A 23076-nucleotide genomic window follows, 5' to 3' on the forward strand; every position below is an offset into this window, starting at 1 on the left:
ACCTCGAAACAGAACTGTGGGATTGTTCTTTCCCCGCCCTCTCCCATCCCTAAGTCATTGACAAGAGGCCCTCTGTCTGTAAAGGGTTTCCTGGCGAGCTTAACCTGATAACAGAATTAGCCTCGTCTTCTTAGGCCATTTGCCAGACAGTTTCTCTCATTCTCCACTGATGTGGCGGGTGAGATCAGATTTTCAAAAATGATGTTCTTCATGGATAGTGAGTGTACAAACCAACACACTTCCACGTACAAGGGCTCACCCCAAGTGATTTTGGCCCACAGTTACACTTTCTGCCCATCTGAGCCACTGCCACTGCCTCTGTGTGTGTCTGAGAGCAAACTACTTCACGAGAAGGAAAGGAAGGAACACCAATAACAGTTGAGTCTTCTCCCTCCGATGGCAGAGGCAGTGCAGTTTACCGGTGGCCAGGGGACTCACACTAAGCAGTGTGCTCGAGATTCCCTGCCCCGGGCTCCCGTTCCCTCTAGTTAGTGGATATGAACAGGGAATTAAGAAAAGAGTGATTAAGGATATTCATCCAGTCAGACTTCCTCCTTAGAAAAGGCTTTTTACTGTTCTAGAAACAATCTTCCAGAAGATGGAAATGATCCAAGATTCCCCAAAAATATTTATTTATACAAAGATTTTGAGAGTAATATTTGTATTTGTCTTTATACCTCAGTCTATGTGTCTGGGGCCAAGTCGTGTGGCGCATTTGCTGCTTCCCCGCATGCCTCACCCGTTCTAGCACCTGCTTCCAGGAACACCAGATGAACACAGGGTCTTGGGGGATAGAGGGGAACCCATAATGCCCCAAGACTGCACAGACCATAATCCAGATACGTGCACCCTGACCTGGACGGTGTCTAGCCAGATGTCCAAGGGGAAATACGGTCGAGGAAGAAGGCGAGAGGAGGGGCCCAGAGGGCGGGCAGGAGAGCGTTCATCCCACCCTCCGCTTCTGAGTTCGGCGTGTCCATACGGCCCAATCCAGTTGATGGCCCGGGAACGACATTACCTGGATTTTCTCCCTGTAATGACCCTCGGTGCTGACTGATGTTGAGAGGACCATTTGCAAAAAGCAGATTCATCCTTAATCCCAGGGAGTATGAGCTACAGATCTGGGACACTGTCTAGGTAACCTGCCTGAAGGAAAATGCTTGCCTTGTCTAAAGTGATCCAGGTTCCCTAGAGCGGATGTGGGGCAGCGATGAGCCAATCTGACCTCAGAAGCGTCTTCCAGCCTGGCCCTGTCCCGGCCGTTCTCTGCCCTTCCTCCTCCCTAGGGTTTCCCAGATCCATTGCCACACCATGTGTCAGGTGCCGACTCGCCATCCCTCTTCCTCCGTCCCCACCACGTCTGTCTAGGTCACAGAAAATCTGTGTATTCTGAAGAGTTGGGCCTTCCCCTAACCAAACCCACACTTTCTTTACCACAGTGATTCTCAGAGCCAGCAAGAAGGAGAAATGTCCCAAAAGGGAACATCCATCTCAGCCATTTGCCTGGAGCTGAAGGTTGCGGGCTCCAGGCCTCTAGGTGAGGAGTGTTGCTTTTGTGTGTCCCGAGGAGCAGGCAGTCAGGCAGTGGCGGTTCTCTTTCCTCTCTCTCTGTCGCAGGCGGGCTCTCAGCTACACTTACAGGACTTGACCACCATGTTAGAGAGCTGTTCCACCTTGGGGGTCCTCCCGACATAGTACAGGATGGTCAGGGGCTCCAAGTCCTGGGGCACACAGCAAGGTGAGGCAGAGGCTTCGGGATTCAGGGTGTTGTACAGTCCCAGCACCTGGGGAGGACACATCATTTAGAGGTTGGCAAGCCAGGCCCCGGGCCGAGAGCCCTCCGCAAGTCCTGGGGGCCGCTCCAGAGACGGGGCGAGTGGTAGACTGGCCAGCCAGGCTATTTCGGTTTGGGGGAACATCTGTACCGGTTTGAGCATTATCAGGTTAAGCTTGTAACAATTATCGGGCGACTTTAACGGGATAATGAGATTTTCTCTCTGCTGTTAAGAAACGCTCCTGTATCGGTGTTCCTAGCTGCGACTGGCCACTTTGGTGAGAAGTGATCTCACTAAACGCTGCTTTGGGCCATTCAGTAAGCGCCAGAGCGTGGGGCCCCAGACCGGATGCAGTAATCATGAGCTCTCGGGAAACACGTTCCACAAATTACTGCCCTAGCTTTGATTCCCCTTGAGGGAAAGAAAGGCCAGCAGCTAGTTTCTCCCTTTCTCTTCCCATTGTTGCATATTAGCTTCTTCTGTGTGCTTTGCATTATCTTTCAAAGTAACTTTTCTGCATCCAAGAGGCTGGAATTATCAGGGTGTTTGAACGGATGGTAGAAGCCTCTTTTCCCCAACACTCCCCGCTAGCTGTGTGCAGACATCTTTGACATACAGGGTGGGGTGTGACCGTGAATTTCCAGAATGGTACAAGAGCTTTAGAACAAATTTTAAAGTCTGGTGGAAACCATGGAAGAAATTTTAAAGGGCACAATGTGACGAAGTAGAGTCGGGCCAGGGTGCCAAGATCAGAACCTTCACAAAGGGATTTTACTCGCCCTGGATCATCATTCGCTCATTCCACATTCAGTCCTTCACGCATTCAGTTGAACCAGTGGCCGGGCGGCTCCGCCCCAGCGCCCCGCCTGGCATGAGCCCCGCCCCGTACCGTGCTGTGGGTTGTGTCCGCACTGCGGAGGTAGGGGCAGGGGCCTGAGCAGAAGTTGGCATAGTAGCCCTTAGGTTCGTGGACCCATTTCCAGCCCAGATCTTGTCGGAAGTCAATGTAGAGAGGGCGCACACAGCAGTTCTCCTCCAAATTGCTACAACGAAAAACATTTAGAGACAATCAACCTAAAGGAAACCACCCATGTAAAAGAACTTCACCAACGGCCCTCATATTTGTACCTGGAGTCCTTCCAGGTCATCCTAAGAGGTGGTCCTAATCGATGGAATCCCAGGTTCAAGTGCATTGAGCAGTATATACCATAAAGGCATTTTCTTGGTCCCAAGGACACAACAGGCAGATACAGATGATGCATGAGGAAGAGAAAAAAGGCAAAAGTGGACCTGCCCCCTTTTTCATGATGGATCAAAGCAGAGCCTTAAATTGCTTCACATAGAACCAAGCACTGAATGCTCTTAGCCAGCTCAGTTTTCTTGAGGTTGGTTTCATCGTTCCCTTCCTAATGTGCACCCAACCAGACGTGAACTCTAAGCTCATGCCGCTCACGTACAACCTGAGACTGCTCAGACTAAACCCAGGGGCCATCAAATAAAAATGAAGGGTATCCTTCCATTAGACTCATGATTCACCCCAAGTGCGATTATCAGGCCATTTCAATTCTGTTCCCTGCAGAAATCCATTTGGCAGTAACTCTTGCCAAGTGGGCATCTAGTCTATTCTTCAGTGTCTGCTGAGACCTAAAACTTACCACTTCCAAAATCTGGCTTCTTGTGGGTTCCGAGGGTGGACCATGGCAGACACTCTTGGTTATCTATTCAGTAGCCATCCCTACCTCCCTTCTCCCTTGCCACCTCCCATCACAAGAGTCGAGAGCACCATTTTCCTGGCCTCTCTTGCAGGCAGGGGTGGTCATGTGACCCTGCAATGACCAATCAGACATGAGGAGAAGTATGCAGAGGGTAAGGGCAAATTCTGGCAAAAACATTTTGATTCTTTATAAAAGTCACGGATGGGAGAGGAGAGCTTCTGGCTCTGCCTCTTCCCCCTTCTTTCTTGTCTTGAGCCTGGACAAGATACCTGGAGCTTTAGCACTCACTGCAACCATAAACAAGAAGATGAAAAGCAAACCAACATAGTAATCGTGGTGGCCTGCAGAGAGAGAAAGCCCGTATTCCCGATGGCATAATTAGGCAGCCAGCCCAGCCCTGAGCCTGCTGCTGTGGGCCTATTGTGAACAAGAAATCCTTTGGGGTCTAGGCCACTGTTACTTGCAGCCAAGAGCATCCATTCCTAACTGATTAAGAGCCACACAGAACAAATCTACACGCCAGCCTTCAGACAGTCGGCGCAACGTCACTGCTTCTGTTACATCTTCAAGCTCAACAGCCTGAGTTCACTCAGTTGTTCCTCGTAAGACGTGGTCGTAGATCTGAAAAATTTTCCTAATTCATTCTCCCCCAGCTCCATTCAGGCATCCCCCTCTCCAGCCAGACTGACCCATGCGTGCTCCTTCCTTCCTCCGCCCATATCCCTACAGGTCCAAGCCTCACTCACCCACGGAGGCTCAAATTCCACACCCTTCCGAAGCCTTTCCTGCATCCACAACTTCTTGCTCCAAATTCTTCAGGCACTCGATCTTTCAGACCTTCTCATGGATGTGGGCATTTTCTACCTTTCAGTAATTGCTGTGTGTGCTTTATCATCCCCTCCCTTATGAATGAAGAGCTAAACTAGATCAGAGAAGAGGCTCTTTCTTTTCCTCTCTTCCCAGTGGCTACGTAGTCCTTCTGAGTTAGTTCATTAATTTCTCCAGCTCAAATTCCCCGGAAAGGGGAGGCTGCCCTACTCCCCTCACCCAGGAGCATCCTTGAGCAGCTCATAGGGAATGGAGCACTTCTTGCGTGGGAAGTTCTCCACTCATCTCCCCCATGCACAAACACCCCCTACAAGTCCTTTAAAAACACGAAAACTGTGGGGAGGCTTCGGCCAGGTATCTCCGATCCAAACTGTCTGAACAACACTCTCCTCATTTCCTTCACCTGGGCCCTCACAGAGCTGGGCTGTGGAGAAACAGTAGGGCTCCCAGAAAAACAAGAACACCTCTGTAAGAGGGTGTGTGAATCGCATCCAGGACCCCCGGGTCAGCACCGCTTAAGCCTAGGGACTGAGCCACAGCAGGTGCACCGTAAACGTCTCAGGAGTCCCGGGGCGTGAGAGGGCCCCAGCTCACCGGAAGCAGTAGTTGGTGTCCAGGGCCCGCTTCTTCCTCTGCCCGCCCTGGCCCGGGTTGTCCAGCCGGTGCGGGGGGATCATCATGAGGATGAGGTGAGGGTTGTGGTGGTCCTTCTGCTTCTTGAGGCGCCCGAGATCCCCACGGCCATGATCATCCTCGCTGTCCACACCTGCAGAAGGGAAACAGGATGACAGTCTCCTGTCTAAGGAAGGCAGAGTGGAGGCTGTGTTCTCACCCCATCCCATCTCCGCCCCGGGGGAGGGGCAGTGCAGTCTCTGTGGAAGGTGTTGGGAGAAGCATGGCTTCATGCTAACATCCAGCTGCAGGAAGGGGAGGACCGGGTGGAGGGGCTGGTCGCACAGGAACTCCCAAGACACCCGTGGTCGGATCCCCTCATGACTCCTGTGTCTAAATCTTTCAGAATGCAGACAGCCCTTCCAAGAGGCTTCCTGGTATCTCAGGGACCCATGAAGCTTCCGTAGAGAATCCCAGACACATTGCTTTGTGCTGTCGGTGTAGATTCTGAGACTTAGAATCTTGGGGTGTGAGTTTCCTCTTATCATCTGAATCGGTCAAGACAGCACAGAAGTCCTACCCATAAGGTAAGGTGTCTCCATTGAAGGTAGCTTTAACGGGAGCCAGAGGAATGAGACTGAATCATCGTTAAACTTGCACGTGCACTAGTCGTTTCACAGAGTTCTCACTATCACGCTCAGGTGAGATAATGAAGTATATGACGCACAGATTAGCAAATAAACTCTCAGGCTGGGGGGACCTGCTATTTCATCTAAAAAGGAGAAGACTGAGGACTGAATTAGTCTCAACTAAAAGGAGATCCATTTTGTGACAGGCAGCTGCCAGCTGTTCATCTCCACCAAGGACAGGAACACGAGGAGCTTAATTTACACAGTGACGGAAGGGACCCTGGACCCCACAAAGGGGCACTAGGACCATAAGAAGAATGGGAGGCCTGGATCTAAAATTCCCTTTTCTCCACATTGAGAAACCACCTCACACCAGTCAGAGTGGCCAAAATGAACAAATCAGGAGACTATAGATGCTGGAGAGGATGTGGAGAAACGGGAACCCTCTTGCACTGTTGGTGGGAATGCAAACTGGTGCAGCCGCTCTGGAAAGCAGTGTGGAGGTTCCTCAAAAAATTAAAAATGGAACTACCCTAAGACCCAGCAATAGCACTACTAGGAATTTATCCAAAGGACACAGGAGTGCTGATCCATAGGGACACATGGACCCCAGTGTTTATAGCAGCACTTTCAACAATAGCCAAAGTTATAGAAGGACCCAAATGTCCATCATGTGATGAATGGATAAAGAAGATGTGGTTTATACATACAACGGAATACTACTTGGCAACGAGAAAGAATGAAATCCTGCCATTTGCAACAACGTGGACGGAACGGGAGGGTATTGTGCTAAGTGAAGTAAGTCAGTGAGAGAAAGACAGAGATCGAATCTCTTCACTCATATGTGGAACTTCAGAAACTTAACAGAAGACCATAGGGGAAGGGAAGGGGAGAAAGTTTCAAACAGGGAGGGAGGAAAACCACAAGAGACTCTTAAATACAGAGAACAAATTGAAGGTGGATAGGGGGATGGGGGAGAGGGGAAAATGGGTGATGGGCTTTGAGGAGGGTGCTTGTTGGGATGGGCACTGGGTTGTTGTATGTAAGCAATGAATCATGGGAATCTACTCCCGAAGCCAAGAGCACTTTATGCACTGTACGTTAACTAACTTGACAATAAATTATATAAAAAATTTTTTTTAGTAAAAAATAAAATTCCCTTTTCTGCGGCACATGGGCGGCTCAGTCGATTAAAAGTCCAACTCTTGTTTCAGAAGCTCAGGTCATGATCTCCCGGTCATGAGATCCAACCCTGCATCAGACTCCATGCAGAGCACGGAGCCTGCTTGGGATTCTCTCTGTCCCCCTCTCTCTCTGTCCCCCCCACCTCAAAATAAACTGTCAAAAATAAAAAATAATAAAAGTAGGCTCTGAAATAGAGCCCATGAAGGGTAAAAGCCCAGGGCTGGGAGCCAAGAGAGGCCTGCACCTTTTCCCAGACAAGACTCTGATCTCAGGCTCTGGCTTGGTTGGTTTGACCTTGAGGAACCACCTGGCTTCAGGCAAGCCTCAATTATCCAAAATGGGACTATGAAAGGAAAAGAGAACTTCGCTGACATCCAGAGATTGTCCACAGATTGCACGCCTTAGAAACATATTGGAAGACCACAGAAGACTCTTAACTATTTCTCTATCTCAATACAAACACCCTGAGCCCCAAAGCGATCATTCACACCCAGATGACTCCTGGGTGGGAATCAGGGTGCCTCTGTAACATCTGGAAAGTTCAGTAGTCAGATCACCACAGTTCATTTCTTTTAGGGAAGGGAAAGACAACAGCGATTTGTTGAGTGTTTGCGGTCCTGGGTTTTACATTTGTTATCTCATTTAATTTGTGTGATAACCCTATGAAAGAAGCATTCTCAGCTCCATTTTACTGACTGAACTCAGAGAGGCGGACCCGTTGGCGTCCATGACTATACCCCTCTTCCCAATGTAATACTGTCTTCCAGATGTTAACATCTTCTATCTATAAACTGAAAGTCACGCCTGTTGTCTTTGGGGCGAAGCAGAATTACTCAAGTACAAAACAGTTGGCCATCTCTGTGAGGGAGCTTGGTTGCTTCTCTTGGGGCCTGGTAGGCGTCTCCTGTTCTATCCCATCTCATCAACTGCCCCCACCCCCACTATACACATCCATTTTGTTACCTTTGAATTTGATTTCCATCACCTCATGAATGTTTTCCAAGATGTCTCCATTGGGCTGAAAGGTGTGACACGGACAGTGAATGCTGATTTCCAGACCTAAGTTGGACTCTGCAAAATAAGACACGGAGTCCATGAGAAAATTCTTTACGTGATGCGGAAGTGTGCCCATCACCGTGCCTGTGGGCCAGGGCTCTGCTCCCATAGGCAGTCACGGGAGCTGAGTAATCCCGAGGGTCACCGAGGACAGAAAGTGCTGCGAAAGCTACAGTGGACCTCCACACATGCGTTGCCGCACTGCACGTGTTTCTGTTATGTCATGAACAACCAAATAAAGGCATAAAGGGAAATTAATGGGAAGGAGAATTTTCAAGGTCATCTATTTTCAAAGGATGGTAGTGGGAAAAACTGTCACCCACCTCCTTGGGGGGAAAAGAATGAGGACATAAGAGGAAGAAAAACAGCCATCACACCCCCTAGGTGTTTGTTGGAAGAGGGGATATTCGAGCCAACCTACTGAGGAAAGATAAAGTAAGAGGCAGGGGGACTAGGAGAGGCCAGGGAAAGAGGCTCGCTGAAGAACTTTAGAGCAGAGAGGCAGTGATTCAAAAGGCCACAGAGTCCACCAGATGGGAGGAAGATGGGACAGTCTGGGCCATAGGATTAAGTCAGGAAGCAACGCTAGAGGCAAGGTCACCTGCACACAAGCAGCGGTATCAGTCTAGGTAGAAGACACCAGCCTTTCTACCAGGGCCATGATTGTGGGTGTAAATGGACTGGTAGATTCCAGAGGAGATAAGATGAAAATCACAGTTACCCTTGGCCATATTTTCTTGAAGGGATAAGGACATAATTGGGTCAAAGTTACTTGGAAGTGTCTTCGCTGGGAATCTTTGTTCACTTAACAGCGAAGCTGGAGATGTGGATGGCTCGCTGAGGGAAAACGAACAGCTCAGGAAGACAATTGTGAAATCAGAGCACAGGCCACAGAAGATGGCCAATGGCCAAGGCCAACGGCCCAGATGATATGAGCTCAGAGAGAACCAGCAGGAGGAAATCTGGAGGTGCCAGGGTTTGTGGACTGAAACTCGGTGTAAGACTACCAGCTGTAGCCCTTACTCCTATTAGTTGTGGGATCGAGGTGTTTATTAGTTGTGGGATCGAGGTGTTTTGGTTACTAAAATTGGGGAATCAAGGAAATTAGTAAAAGGGGTTGGGTAAAGTGGGGGGGCGGGGAAGGAAGAATAAAAGGAGTTCAAAACATTTGAACTGGATCCAGGAATTCTGTGCAGGGAAACCAGGAAGGATCGGTGTCATATCAGTTCTGCAGGGTAAGACTCAACTAGGGAAGTTCTGTTAACCCGGAGGCAGCAGCAAGCTGTGGTGTAGGAAAGGTCATGAGGAATGGACCCTTCTGCATTCAGGGTCAGCATCTCAGCAAGCTGATTGATTTACTGCATCCCGAGCTGTAGGGGGGCAGCAGTTCTGTGTGAGCATCCAGCCTTGGGACCAACCTGTGGTCTTCCCGATATCTGGTGTCACCAGGGAAAACCCCAGAGCCTAAACCAGCTCAGCACCCTTCTCATGCACAGAATGGCCCAAGTTCAGAGGTTCTGGTCACTGTTAGGCAGGCTTGGATCCCTTTTTCCACAAACTCCAGAACCCAGTCTCATCTGTCCTGCTCCAAGCCAGGGCAGCCTCTAGGACATACTGACCCTTGCTGAGCTTGAAGACTTCTATACCAGAAAGTTAGCTCTGGTGGGGAGGGATGGGACTAATATAACAAGGAAGCTGAGGCCCAGCCAGAGAACAGGGAGTGAACAGAGACGGAGCCGTAGCTGTGTTTTCTTCCTGGTTTAAGGCCATTGAGGGAAGGAGCCAGGGAGGTTGAAATGGGCTACAGAGTGTATTTCCTAGTATTCAGAAGGGGCCAAGGCCAAGAGAGACCTGGAGTGGACGAGTTCTGTGATTCTGTGAATTAGAAAGTCAAGGTGCAGACAGACGTGCTGGGGATAGTTAGGTCTTAGTGTCAGAGATGGTGGCCTGGCTTGGCCAACAGGCTCTGTCTGTGTAGAAAACTCACCGTGATGATAACAATTACCAACATTTGTTGGGCATTCTATGTCAAACGCTGCTTTAAGACTTTACATGCATTAATTCATTCAATCTTTAAAATAATCCTACAGGGGGGCCTGGGTGGCTCAGTGGGTTGAGCGTCCGACTTCGACTCAGGTCACGATCTCGCAGTCCGTGAGTTCGAGCCCCGCGTCAGGCTCTGGGCTGATGGCTCAGAACCTGGAGCCTGCTTCCGATTCTGTGTCTCCCTCTCTCTCTGCCCCTCCCCCATTCATGCTCTGTCTCTCTCTGTCTTAGAACTTCAAAATAATCCTACAAAATAGAGACTACTACTACCCCCCATTACATAGATGAGGACCCTGAGGCTTAGAGAAATTAAATGGCTTGCCCAAGATGCCCAAGCAGTAAGCAGTAGAGCCAAGATTCAATCACCTGATGCTGGAACCATCCTAATTGTTTGAGACAAGGAGGGATAAAAAGTGGGGCAATAGAGACTACCAAAGGAAGATGCCTGTGCTCTTCCAGCATCCGCGCCCCCCCCCCGCCCCCATCCTAAGCTATGAGGCTGGCTGTGCTCCCCGACAGGGCCGCTGGGGGATGCCTGACCCTGCACCTGGAGAAACTGCAGACCTTGTAGAGCAATAAATAGCCCAAGGGTCTGAGGACCCAGGCCCCTAACTCTGGATAGGGCTCCAGCCGGCTCCGGGACCTAGAAGGCAGCCTGGGAACCTAGCGCACGGTAGGCTCTCGGATGTTTGCTGAATGAATACAAGACCCTATACGTGACTCGGCTTCCTCATCAGTCCACACCACCAGTTGTTCCATTTGGAGTCCATCTGCTGCCTCGTTTGGGGCCACGAACTCTGAAAAGACTCCTGAGCTCTGCCTAAGTAAAGGTCTGTGTGTGATTCCCCTGTACGAGGGGCGGGAAGCATCTGCCTAAGTGGGAACTGAAGGTTCCAATGAAGGACTAACCTCAGAATTGGCAGCAGTGGGGATGGTGGGTGGGGGACCCACAGGTTTTATTACGAAATTATCTTTTTGATGTCTCAAGGAGGATGGAAATCATTCTCCGCGCAAACTTCTCATTGAGCTCTGCAGCTGGGAAAATAAGAACTCCTTCAAGTGCCCAGGGCTTCAAAGAAATCCAGGTGGAGCTGATCAAAATCAGACAAGGAAGCTAAGAGATTAATTTCCCCGGCCTCTCCTTTCTGCAGCCATGTCAGGCTCTAGGTGGAGTGCCGTCTGAGTCAGAATTCCCAACTGTGCTGCCCACGGCAGATCCCTGTCCCGTGGGTGCTCCTAGGCCTCTGGCTTTGTGCTCAGTAGGGGAGATAGGATGGAGCTCCCAGGTACCCCTGGGGGTGAGGCAGGACCTCCAGCCCGCGATCAGCCAGCTCAGCCATCAGGGGATGCCCCTTCGATGAGGACCTATAAATTCAGACGCCTACAGAGCCCAGGCAGGTGACATAAGTGAGCGGAGCTAGCCAGCGTATCATGCTTTATGGGGACTGCCGGCCTCACTCTGGGGGGGTAACGGTGGGGACCGGGAGGGCCTACAGGGGTGTGAAGAATGTGTGCCCCACCTCAAGAGGTGGCCACTACTCCTCTCCCATGGATCGTTACCAGGAAATCTTCCCACTTTTCTAGAAAATCCAGAAGTCCAGGTTTTATGTGAAATCTCCTGACTTTAAAAACAAAACAAAACAAAACTGCGAGCCATTATTTAATTTACAACATTACGTGGGCCGAGCCTTAGTGCGTTAACCCCTGGTTTCCCAAAACATCAAGGACAGGGAAGGACCCACCAGCTCCAGGGACTCTGGACATCAGGACGTGGATGGACTGTGCCTCTGTGGCAGTGACGATGGAAGAAAACTCTTGGCAAGAGGGGGAGAAGGAACAGATGAGCCCGCCGTAGGCACCTGCTCCCCACTGAGCATCATCCAGACAGTACCACCAGGTAAAGAAGGGGAGAAACAGCACAGGGTGATGTTACGAGGCACCACGACTGCCAGTCAGGACACTCTGGTTCTGATCCAGGCTGGATAACCCTGGTCAAGTCACTTAACCTCTCTGGGCCCCAGTGTCCTCGTCTGACCTAATGAAAGCTTACTCTTGTGTAACAGGCTGAAAGCCATGAGGTTCTCTCAAATACGTTGTATCCTTAACACAGCCCCGTGAGGCATGCAGGGAAGGGACCAGTACCTGATTTTCCAGGTGAGGGAATACAGCAAGTGGGTGAGAAATTTGGGATGGGTGAAGTTTGATATGGCGATGGGACAGCTCTCCTTGGATGACTACCACGCTTTTCGAGGTTAGTTGGCCCCAGCAGAACCTGCCCCCGTATCTGCTCTTCTCCCCGCCTTCCCCGTGTCAGTAAGTGTTAGCCACCGGGGGGGGGGGGGTTCCGTCCACAATCAGAGAAGGCGTTCTCCTGTCTTCACACCCCATGCCTCACCAGCCCGCCCAAAATATACGACAAATCTGTATCCTCTCCACGCCCACGGCCACCACCCTAGCCGAAGCCCCTTTTGCCCTCATCCGGGCTGCTGCAGGGGCCCCTACATGGTCGTTTTGTTTATTATTTTTGAGAGAGAGCATGCGCGGAGGGGAGGGGCAGAGAGAGGGAGACAGAGGATCTGAAGCAGGCTCTGCGCTGACAGCAGCGAGCCCGATGCGGGGCGCAAACTCACGAACCGTGAGATCACGACCTGAGCCGAAGTCAGCCGCTTAACTGACCGAGCCACCCAGGCACCCCCCAAACTGGTTTTCCTACTCCTTCCTTTGACTTCATGGCAACCAGAGGGACCTTTTAAAGATGGAAAAGATATAAAATCACCTCAGTCCACATCCCAGCCCTGCTTGGAATACTCCAGGGCTTCTCACCACACGTGGAATGAGTCCTAAAACCTGACCGTGGCCTCACAGGTCCCAAATTAAATGGCTCCGGCGACCTCTGGCCCCCCAGCTCACTCCGTTCCAGCCACATCGGTCCGTGTGCTGCCAGAACAAACCAAGCCTGCTCCTGTTCGGGGGCCTGGGCTTCACTACCTCCTTCGCCCAGCATATCCCTATTGAAACCTTCTCATCACTCAGGCCTCGGTGCACACACTCCTTGTCACAGAGACCCTCCCTGAGCATCTCATGTCAGGCTGCGCCCTGTCATCACCACAGTGCCCTCTATGTTTCATGCTACTCATCACTGAGATTCCTGTTCATCGATATGTTGCCTTGTGTAGTGTATGTCTCTCCCACCAGGAAAGAAGCCCGATGGGATAGGGACCTCACCGGCCTTGTTCCCGGCTGCATCCGCAGTAAGCCACACTTAATTTTCTTCGTAAGTATCGGTTGCGTGAACAGATGAAGAACACCGCGAATCGATGGCAGAGCTAGCGTTTGAACCCAGATCTGCGACTCTTCTGGTTTTGTCCTCTTCCTTCTGTTTCGGAAATGACCAAGGGACCTGAGGGATCCTTCCCAAATGCTCAGGCTAAGAGTCAACCTACCTCTTCGCAAGAGCCATTCCCGCACGGTGTCAGTGACGTCGAAAGACAGCCATTCGGCGGTGCCCCGTGTGGGCAGATTTTTGCCACCGATATAGCGCTGTTTGGCGATGTGCTCATCGGGCCGGAGTATCTGGAGGGCGGAGAAAGGAGTAAGCGGCCCAGGCCGGGACAAGGACGGCGGCACATGTCACAATGCAGAGGGGCACGTGAGGGGAGCAACAGGAAACTGAAAACTCCTGAACGCTCCTTCAAACGCTTAGCTAATGCTTAATCCTCTCAGCGACAGACGCACGTACAGAAAGCAAGACTCCAAGAAGGTAGGATTCACACCCAGGCCTTCTGAACGGTGCACAGAGCAGAGGCCTGCAGGGGCAGGGGAGCCGGCTTTCCCCATCTGTCCCTGTGCGTGTGGCTTCTGTTCTGGGAGGGGCTCACCTGGAAGAGCTCGATCCTCTGCTCACTGCGCTTAGAGCTGGGGTTGGGCACCCGCAAGACCCGGAATTCTGCTCGGAACAGGTTGGTTCCATTTTTCTCCACTGAGGACACGTTGAAGCGGAAGACCTTGGAGGTGATCCCTTTGGGGCAGACGGCCAGCTCATCTAGGAGATCAAGCAAGCAGGAGAGGTGCCGTAAGTGTGTGAGTGAGACCCCGCAGGAGCAGTGTGCGGCCCACAGACACCCGCCAGGCGGCCAGGGTCCCATCCATGACCTCCCTAGAGGCGTGAGGCCCCAGGCCTGAAGGCGGAGATGGGAGGAAGATCTTGGTGAAGGCCCCAGTCAGGAGCAAGGAGCCCCCGGAGTCCCGGGACCGGCACTAATGACTGGCCGGTCAAAGGCAATCGCCACTCCTGCCACGGCCTCGACATCCCAACTGTGGCAGGCTCTCCAGCCTGCTTTGCTACTCTTTTAGAAAACACACGTCCTCAAAAGATCTCAGCAAACCCCCTGGCGGTTTAACCATCTCACAGCTACCTGCCCCATGCATGTGTTCGTTCCTTTGGGCGTTCATTCATGTATTACTCGTGCGCTGAGCACATACTATGTGCCAAGCGCAGCGCTGACACTGGGAAGCAAAACTGAACAGACGTGCCCCTGCCTTCAAGGAGAGTCATGTCGGGGGGTGCAGAGGGAGGATCTTAATACAAGGGCCCACGTAACGGGATGAGCGGAAAAGTGTTGAGGGCCTTTGGAGAAGCCCAGGAGTTGGGAGGGACCAGAGTAGGGAGACAGCAGGGAGCACCTGATGGAAGAGGTACCATGTGATCTGGGTCCTACAGGAGGAAAGGGTTTGAGGATGGAGAGGAAGGGATTTTCCATGGAAGGACTGCTGGAAACGAAGCAGGGACAGGAGGAGATGCGAGTAAGAGGAAGCAGCCAGGGGAGGGCTCGTGAGACAAGGTCAGCACAGCAGGCTGGGGAGGCTGAAGTATCAGCCCGAGAGGCTGGCTTTTATCGCGTTAGCAGTAGGGAGCCATGGAAGGTGTTAGAAGAGCAGTGCAGTGACTTAATTAACACTGTGTTTTAGACCCAATGAGGCAGCATCGGTATGGCAAAGAGCCCACATCTCAAGTCTGACAGACCCACAGATGTTTCTTCAGACAGAGCTGGGCCATCCCCACTGACTCCTTTCTAAGGATTTCTGACTTTGACAGCACGTGCTCTGCCAGCCTCTGTCACCGTGCTGGCCTCTCCGTCCCTGTCCAGAAGACACGAGGCAGCAGATGCTCTTTCCCCACACCTCGGAGCCAGATGAAGAGAAGAGAAAGATCCTGTCTCTTCTCCTGCACGCTTTACAACCTCAAGGTCGGAGCAGCATTAACACCCAGAGAAAAACTTTCTACCCAAACGGTAATAATAGCCAGAACTTGAAATTCAAGCTCATAGACCCAGATTCCACACATAATGGACATGGCTGGAATGAGCTCATAATCACCCCGAGGGGTGGTGTAGGAAGTCACGGACAAGGCGGGAAGGATCAGAGGCTTGGAAACAAGCAAATGCGCTACTGATCTTGAGGAAAGGATGAGCGAGTGTTTCTGGAAATTGCCATCTGGTGGGCCTGACACTGGTTCTTAGAAAATTAATGGAACAGATGTTAGGAAAACAAATGTGTGAATGCCGGCTAATGAAGCCCTGCTTAATAACTGGCTTCGAAAGAACAAATATTGCCAACTATTCCCTAAATTATTGCAGATAGAACCAGAGAGAGGCACCAGCGTGAGCAGTTTAATTTTTAAGTTTGCCCGTTTGAAACCCTCCGGACCTGGGTAGGTTCCTCAGACTGGCCACCCTCTCAAGTACTCGCACGCTTGGTTCCTGAAGGAGCTGTCATCAGTGTGGCTTCAGTTATAATAGCACCTCCAGCAGCTGCTGAAAGGGGGCATAAAGCGTATGTCCACACGACGTGCACACTGCTGTGGAAAAAGAAGATGGAACAGAAGACGGCGCATGCCAGTGAGGAGAGTCAGAGGGGGGTCAAGACAGCAGGAAGCCAGGACACGCGGGCAGCGATGAGCTAAGAGGGTCTTTAGCACACCCTTGTAACCATCCCTCCTTTGCTTCTTCCAGCCCATCAATCAGATGTCTGTTCCCTATGACGGACTCCTCTTGGTGGGAACTTCAAGGAGATTTCGAGAAGGAGGTGGAAGGGTCATTTTTTATCACTGGGATCTACAGGTTTCTAGCAGAGGTAAAACAGACGCTGGGGCGGGGCGGGGCAGGGGGGGTTTCCTTGGTTGACACAAGGAAATTGACCCTATCAGTAAAGCTCAGACAGAATCGTTGGGGATTACAAAAGAACTGCCTAGGAGAGAATAGAAAACGTAAATATAATCTTGGCAATTAACCCCACTGAAGAATGATGCTGTTTTAAGTAATTTGTGGAATGAGACTGTAAATCAACTGTGATAACACCACCTTACATTGCACAGAGCTCTTATTAACTCATCTGACCCTCGAACAATCCTCGAGGAGGACGAGAAGTCAAATTGACCATGTTACAAATGAGAGCGGCGCCTGGGTGGCTCAGTCGGTTGAGCGCCTGACTTCGGTTCGGGTCACGATCTCATGTTCATGAGTTCGAGCCCCACGTCGGGCTCACTGCTGTCGGAGCAGAGCCCGCGTTGGATCCTCCTGTCTCCCTCTCTCTTTCTCTCTTTCAAATAAAAATTTTTAAAATTGCAAATGAGAAAATTGAGTGTCAGGAAATTTAGCGGGTAGCCCAGGTGGTATTTGAACCCAGGTCTTTGGACCATACCTCTTTTATTGAAGTGGGGAATCTGGAAGTTGGGGGGCCCAGAGAGATCTAGTGGAGGCACAGTTTCGCCAACAAAATGAAGGCTTCCCTGAAGTGGGCCCAGAGTGCCAACTTAGGCCTAAGCAACAGCCAAGCCCCACTCAGTTCTGTGGGTAAGCCGTGCTTCTGCAGGATGCTGGTATTATTGGGAGCTGGACTAGAGGATCCACCTTTCAAATTACATTATGACCAACTTTTTCCACTGCGCGAGAAATACATATATTGGTGGAGGCCCTTTCCCCCCCTTTTTTCCTACGAGGAGAGAAAAATAAGCAAAGAATATTCATGTAGAGTTTTCACACAAAAACGTGGAAACAGCTGACCGTGTTTCGACCATGCCTTTTAAAATGTCTTCAGACACCGGGGCTCCTAGATGTGCCTTTGCTTATATGCATCATTTCTGCATGTAAAACCCTGCGGGTTCCAATGACAGCATGCATATTTCAGTGTGGCCAAGCTGCTTCTGGCTACACGTTAGGATCACCTGGAGAACCTTGAAAATACATGATGCCTGGCCCCACTCGCCAGAGATGCTGACATGCTGACTACCTTGGAGTGGGTGGGTCCGGAGTTGTTTTCCGTTTCTTTTCTTTTCTTTTCTTTTCTTTTCTTTTCTTTTCTTTTCTTTTCTTTTCTTTTTTCTTTTCTTTTCTCTTTCTTTTCTCTTTCTTTCTTTCTTTCTCTTTCTTTCTTTCTTTCTTTTCCTTTTCTTTCTTTTCCTTTTCTTTCTTTTTTTCTTTCTTTCTTTCTTTCTTTCTTTCTTTCTTTCTTTCTTTCTTTCTTTCTTTCTTTCTTTCTTTCTTTCTCTTTCTTAAAGATCTCCAGATGATTCTGATGTGTAGCCAGAGTTGAGGGCCACAGTTTATAGTGCTCTGCAAAGGGTACCATGGCTTCCAGATGTTCTAGAAGTATGAGAAACCACACTCCAATGATTTCACCATTAAACGGGTTAACCTTTAAACGTATTAGACATGCAGTTGGACCAATGCATCATTTGAAAAATTTTTGAATCAGAAGCCCATCAACATGTTAAGCCCATGTTACAAGTTGGGATATTTCACAAAAAGATCCAGATTTTCTGCTCTTCTGGGTTAACGGCAAGGTCGAGGCAAGCTGGACCCACATTCCTAAGTGCAGAAATCAACAGGGATTGAGCAGCGGGTACCCTCTTTTAACAGGGCGTGGGCGCTTCCAGCTCCCCCCGCCCCATCAGCCTCTTGCACACCCTATTCTCTCCTCGACCCCGAGGCCAAGTGTCCTGTGTGCTCCGTCATGGTGTTGGCTTTTCTTCCAGATCCTTCGTATTAGCTGGGCACTTGTGTTTTCAGCTCCTCAAGGAGAGGTTTTGCCCTGCAGTTCACTGAGTCTTAAGCCTCAGTGAGCTTAAGGATCAATGGGGTGCTTTTCGGAAAGACAGATTCCCCAGGACCCCGCGCCCAGATTCTGATTCTGTAAGGGTGGGCTTGGGCCTGGGAATCCACATTTTTTACATTTACCTAGCCCTTCTAGGAGAAACACTTGCCCCAGCGTGCAGAGGGCACTGGCCCTTAACACAAGTGAGTTCTTGTGATACAAAATATCTTTTAATTTTCCGAATGAAAGAATCCAACCCCAAAAGTAGCATCCAGGAAAGAAAGGCTAAAACATCAAGTTTTCTCTTTGCTCAGGAACTCCGGGTTTGCCGGCTGTCTTAGAGCCACTGCCGGATGAGAACAAGGGTCTCCCGCCAGACACAGATAATTACGAGCCAGAAGTTAAAACAACACCTACGCTGGTGATATCTTGATAACAAGGATGACAAAGGAATGGAAAAGCCTGTGTCTTTCCCCACCACGTGGGGCAGAGACAGCCTCCACAGAGCCAACTCCTGGTGAATTATAAAAGGATTTCCAGAGTCTTGCCTTCACTGCTGAGGCTGTTGAATCATCCCAGATGTATGCATAAAATTGCTTCAGCTGCGAGAGAGCTTAGAGATGATCTCTGACTTTACAGATGAGAAAACTGAGGCTCAGAGAGGTGACCTGACTAATGCCATCTGGTGTGGTTGCTTAACCAGCTTGAGGCTCTCCGTTAGATAAAGAACGCCCTTCCGTTGAATCTGGGAGAACGTCTGTGACGATATCAATCTCCTGGCCATAACCATAGGCGGAGCTAAGAACCAACACACCCAGTGGTCCCTGTGCGGTCTGCCACCAGGGTTACAAAGAGCTCCTACCCGCTCCAGCCTGCTTGGTCCGATAGGTGATTTGCTCATGTTGTAAATCAAAGTGCTATTGGAGCCTCGAGGTTAAAGGTGGGACTTAAAACGTTTATTTTACACACTTGGGTTAGTGCCTAACAGCATGCATTCTGCAGGCAGAACAACGTCTAGGTTAGAGCCCCTGCTCTTTGAGGCACATTACTTAACTGATGCACGTTTCTGTGTCCTCATCTGTAAGGCAGAGAATCGGGGTTCCTCTCTGACAGGGCAGAGCCAGAAGATGGGCCCTCTCCTCTGTGCTCACCGTGGTGCCCTTTCTCCTGCACACGGGGAACGATTCCTTGCCATACTTTGCTCTCCAGGCTCCCCTACGTCCTTACGCCAGCTCCTGCTGTCACTTCCCTCTAAGGGCCCCTCCACTGGGTACAGGAGCAGGCTGGGAATGATGAAACGTGGAAGCGAATGCGATCTCATCACTTCCCCCCAGAAGCTCTGGCACCCAGACCCTGCTAGGGTCCCGCCACGGACCCAGTGCCACTCTAGGACACAGCCCTCGTGAGCTCAGGACGGGCTTCCCTCACCCCAAGCCTCTGAGGATGGCCTTCTGCTTCTTCTCAGCATCTGCCCCGCTGCCTCCTTTATAATTAGTGTGCCTTCTGCGTCTGCCTCTCTGGGGCTGGCTCGGCACCTGACCAGCTGCAGGGCGGGCCCAAGCCGCGTCTGCTCAGCCTCTGTGTCACCTCCAACAGCTGCAGAGAGTCTGGGCCTGCTTCCTGTTTGCACCTGCAAGCCTCCACGGCATCGCCCGTGTCCCACAATATCCCAAATAGTATCTTGCTCCCTGTGCCGGGCTTGCTCCCAGCCTGACCAGGCTCTGTGGCCCGAGGGTCGCCCCTACCTGCTAGGGTTCTGCTGCTGCAGGCCGAGCTGCCCAGCATCCGTGGGCCCTTGCCCCGGCTCTCCCCAAGACTGCTCGCTACCTGTGTCCTGAGTCTCTGTACAAAATCCACATCCACTGGCACCCATATGCCCTCACATGCATCTGGCCCATTCATTCTCGGCTCTGGATTCCAGGCTGGATGCGCCCTTGTGACTCAGAATCCCTCCTCCCTGGGACTCCACCTCCTGACCCGGATCGTAAGGTCCGAGCCCTTCTCTCTCACCCTGGGCTCCCTTCAGACCTCTCCTGCAGGCCTCAGTTTTCCACCCTCGTGGCCACTATCTCCGGACTTGGTGGTTGCCCAGGGGGTTGGGGGTTCAGCCATCCAGGAGCTGGTGCCTCTGGGAACCGTGGGCCCCTGGCAGAGGCTGAGCCAGACCCACGGGAGGACCCTGGGCAGGATGCACTAGCCCTGCCTCTTACTCCGGCTTCCGCCCCGCACGGTAGCCACATCCTAAGGCAAGGCGCTCCAGGCGGCCACAGGAAACGGGAATGGGAACCCCTCGCCAGTAACCACAGGCTCCTGGACCTGGCATGGGCCGGCTCCCAGTAGGGCCTTTTGCACCTTCAGCCGGAGCTGCTCCACCCACCAGCCACCTACTCCTCTTCCTCCTCTGCAGCCAGGTTCCTTTCAACTTCCCAAGTTCCCCCACTGACCCCCCTCACCCTGCCTGCTCCCTCCCACTCCCACTCCCCACTGCCAGGTGGGCCTGGAAGAGGTAGTCCGGGTGGTGAGGACACCTGCTGGTAGGAAAAGCAAACAGAGCTGCTCCCAGGGTCCCTGGCCCAGCGCGGCTCACATTCCTCCTTCTCGGGCTGTCAGTTTCTCAACATCTGCCAAATCTCTCTCTCTTGTATTGAGGTTTTTTAAAGGTCCGTTCAGTAAACACACATGACTTCCACACGTGTACAAACACACACACGCAGACGTCTCACCCAGAAGCCTCCCAGCCTCTCGGCACAGACGGGAGCCTCCTGGGAGGACACACTCCCAGACATATGTCCTCTCTGCACCCACGGCCACACCTCCCACCCACTCTTCCCGTGACACGCAGACACAAAAGGGCGGCCAGCAATCATGTACACGTCCAGAGCCACAACCCTGCTCTCCCCGTGTCCACAGGCCTGGAAGACGCCCATTTTGAGCACATGAATCTGTCTACTGTACAAAGCCAGACTACACATCACCCTGAAGCACTTGTACGTGTGAACGTAGGTGCGTGCCTTTCAACCATGCTCACAGCTCACGTGGGTCATGTGTGTGGCATAGACCGAAGGGCCTAGACAGCAAGAAGCTGGATCTTGCCTGGGCTTCAAAAAGCTTGACAGACATTAATCTAGGGCAAGTGTACCCTTCTTCCCAAGGACTGGAAAAACTAAACCAAAGACGCGTCACAATGAGTGGCGAAAACAAGGGAGAAGACCGAGGTCTCCAGACTCAGGGAGCTATAACGGCTTTCAAGAGACCCGGCCCTGTCCCTCTATGGCATCCGTATGCTCGCAGTCGCCTATCCCATCACATGGGCCAGAGCACAGATGTGAACAGGACGGCACGGTGTAATTCCAAAGTAAAATCAGTCGAGGATGTGATGTGAGTTCAGCAAGCCACTCAACTCCAGGGCGCCTGGCCTCCCAGAAGCCCCCGGCTCTTCCCACAATGGCCTGGTCTCCCTCCCCAGCCACCCACCCGGCCCCAACTGTGCATCACGCCTCCTGAGCCTTGGTGTGGGTGATCCCGGGGCACCCTGCTGTGAGGCCCCTGCTAGGCCCCCCCCCCAAGGAACTCCCCACTCCTGCTCAGACCCTCTAGAGCAGACACCCCAGCGAGAACGTGGACTTACTGTGCTCCGCCAGCCCCTGGATCATGTCGAATTTATGGATTTCTTTGGCATAGTACTCCGACTCGGTGTTTTCCTGAGTGCAGCTGTCCTCCCTCTCCCCCTGCATCTCCTCCAGCAGCTCCCGGGTGCTGTTGTAAAGGGCCAGGACCTGGTAGGGGACGTGGGTCATCACCGATGGCTCGGGGGGACTGGTGAGCCTGAGCTTGCTCAAGATCTGTCCCCTAATGGCTTCCACCCTCTTCTTCTTGATGTGGCCAAAGTCCAAGGTGGTGCAAGTGGACAGAGAGAGGCTGACCGTGGCAAAGTTCAGCAGGGCCAGGACCACCAGAGCCCTGTGCAAGTGCATCTTCATGCGCAAGCTGGGGAGAGAGGCCAGGGGGGCTGCGAGGCCTGGCGAGGAGGAGACCCCAGCAGTCGTGCAGAAGGAGGGAGGAAAACCAGGCGGCCTCCCTAGATCCCGAAGACTGAGGCTTGGCAAGAAGGTGCATGAACTCACTGCACTGCGAGAGCTTCAGGACTTCCAGGAAGCGCTGGCAACCCTGAGCGCGAAGAAGCCGACTGTGTGCCTTGTAGCTCTGGGTTTCTTCTCCATGTGTCTAAACAGGTTCTGCTGGGCTCTGACTCCCAGCAGGCCAGGTGGAGGGCAAGCAGAGGGCTGGGAGGGGTGGCGAGGCAGCTGGGAGTGGGAAGGGAGCTGGAGTTTTTCCTTAGGTAAAAATAAATAGAGCGGATATCTGATATTGCCAAATGCCGCTTGGCGATGGGGAGAAAGTGGGTATTTTAAAGAAGGAGCAGAAGGACCGTGGCTGGGTCCCAAAATCAAAATCCTTGCCTTGCCCTGAAGGAGGGTAAGAAAAGAGAATGGAAAAGAAAAGGAAAAAAAAAAAATGGTTTAAAAAAAAAAAAAAAGTCGGATCACCAGTGAGTAGGTGGGGAGAGGCAGGGCTGGGCCGCGCTGGCCCAGCTCAAGGTGGGGGCAGCCCGACACACTTGTCTCTCGGGCACACCATTCATGCTTTCTCTTTTGTTTACACTTCCTCGGGGGCTTTCTAAATGACTTTGTTCACGCTGCCTCTCCTCTTCATTGGCTGGGAAGTGGGGGTATGTGCAATTGGAAGGCAGGGAGAACAGGCCCCAGGAACAATAATCCACTTGGACGCCCAGGGTCACCAGCACCTCGGCTTGTCTTCTCCCTCGGCCATTGCTTCTGTTCCCTGCTTCTCTTTAAAAAATAAAAAGGCAAAGAAAGAGAAAATAGAAGCCAGTTCACTGCACGCCTGCTCCGGAAAGCTGTTATTCCTTCTTTCTCAGGCTTCTTCCCCTATCTCTCCCCTCGCTTGCTCATTCCCTTGGCCTTGGCTTTCTGCTTCCCTCCCTTCCTCTCCCTGCTGCTTCTCCCTCTCCTTCTCCCTCTCTCTCTCTCCCTCTCCCTCGCTCCCTCTCGCTCCTCTCCCTCTCCCTCTCTCACACACACATGCACACACACTGCTTTCTCTATTTCTCTCTGCTGA

General features: G+C 51.8%; 1 protein-coding gene and 1 long non-coding RNA gene across 5 annotated transcripts; one reads left to right on the forward strand and one right to left on the reverse strand.

Annotated features, from left to right (window-relative positions):
- Positions 1 to 610: 610 nt before the first annotated feature.
- Positions 611 to 21917, reverse strand: TGFB3 (transforming growth factor beta 3). The gene is made up of 7 exons (XM_003987851.4): positions 21566 to 21917; positions 13725 to 13888; positions 13290 to 13419; positions 7708 to 7815; positions 4913 to 5084; positions 2665 to 2818; positions 611 to 1784 (listed from the first exon to the last, which is right to left on the reverse strand). The coding sequence occupies exons 1-7, from the start codon at positions 21915 to 21917 to the stop codon at positions 1626 to 1628; spliced, it is 1239 nt and encodes a 412-aa protein (XP_003987900.1). The 3' UTR covers positions 611 to 1625.
- LOC109500929 lies at positions 1434 to 21567 on the forward strand. Of its 4 annotated transcripts, none has more exons than XR_006599815.1 (5): positions 1434 to 1537; positions 5337 to 5517; positions 11572 to 13926; positions 14815 to 15978; positions 16220 to 16473. It is a non-coding gene; the product is annotated as an uncharacterized LOC109500929 (long non-coding RNA). The 4 variants fall into 4 exon arrangements; XR_006599816.1 differs by having other exon boundaries at positions 11572 to 11743; positions 13042 to 15978; XR_006599814.1 differs by lacking the exon at positions 16220 to 16473 and adding an exon at positions 18252 to 21567 and having other exon boundaries at positions 11572 to 15978.
- Positions 21918 to 23076: the final 1159 nt, after the last annotated feature.

This window comes from Felis catus, chromosome B3 (genome assembly GCF_018350175.1).
Source record: "Felis catus isolate Fca126 chromosome B3, F.catus_Fca126_mat1.0, whole genome shotgun sequence".
NCBI classification, from domain to species: Eukaryota; Metazoa; Chordata; class Mammalia; order Carnivora; family Felidae; genus Felis; species Felis catus.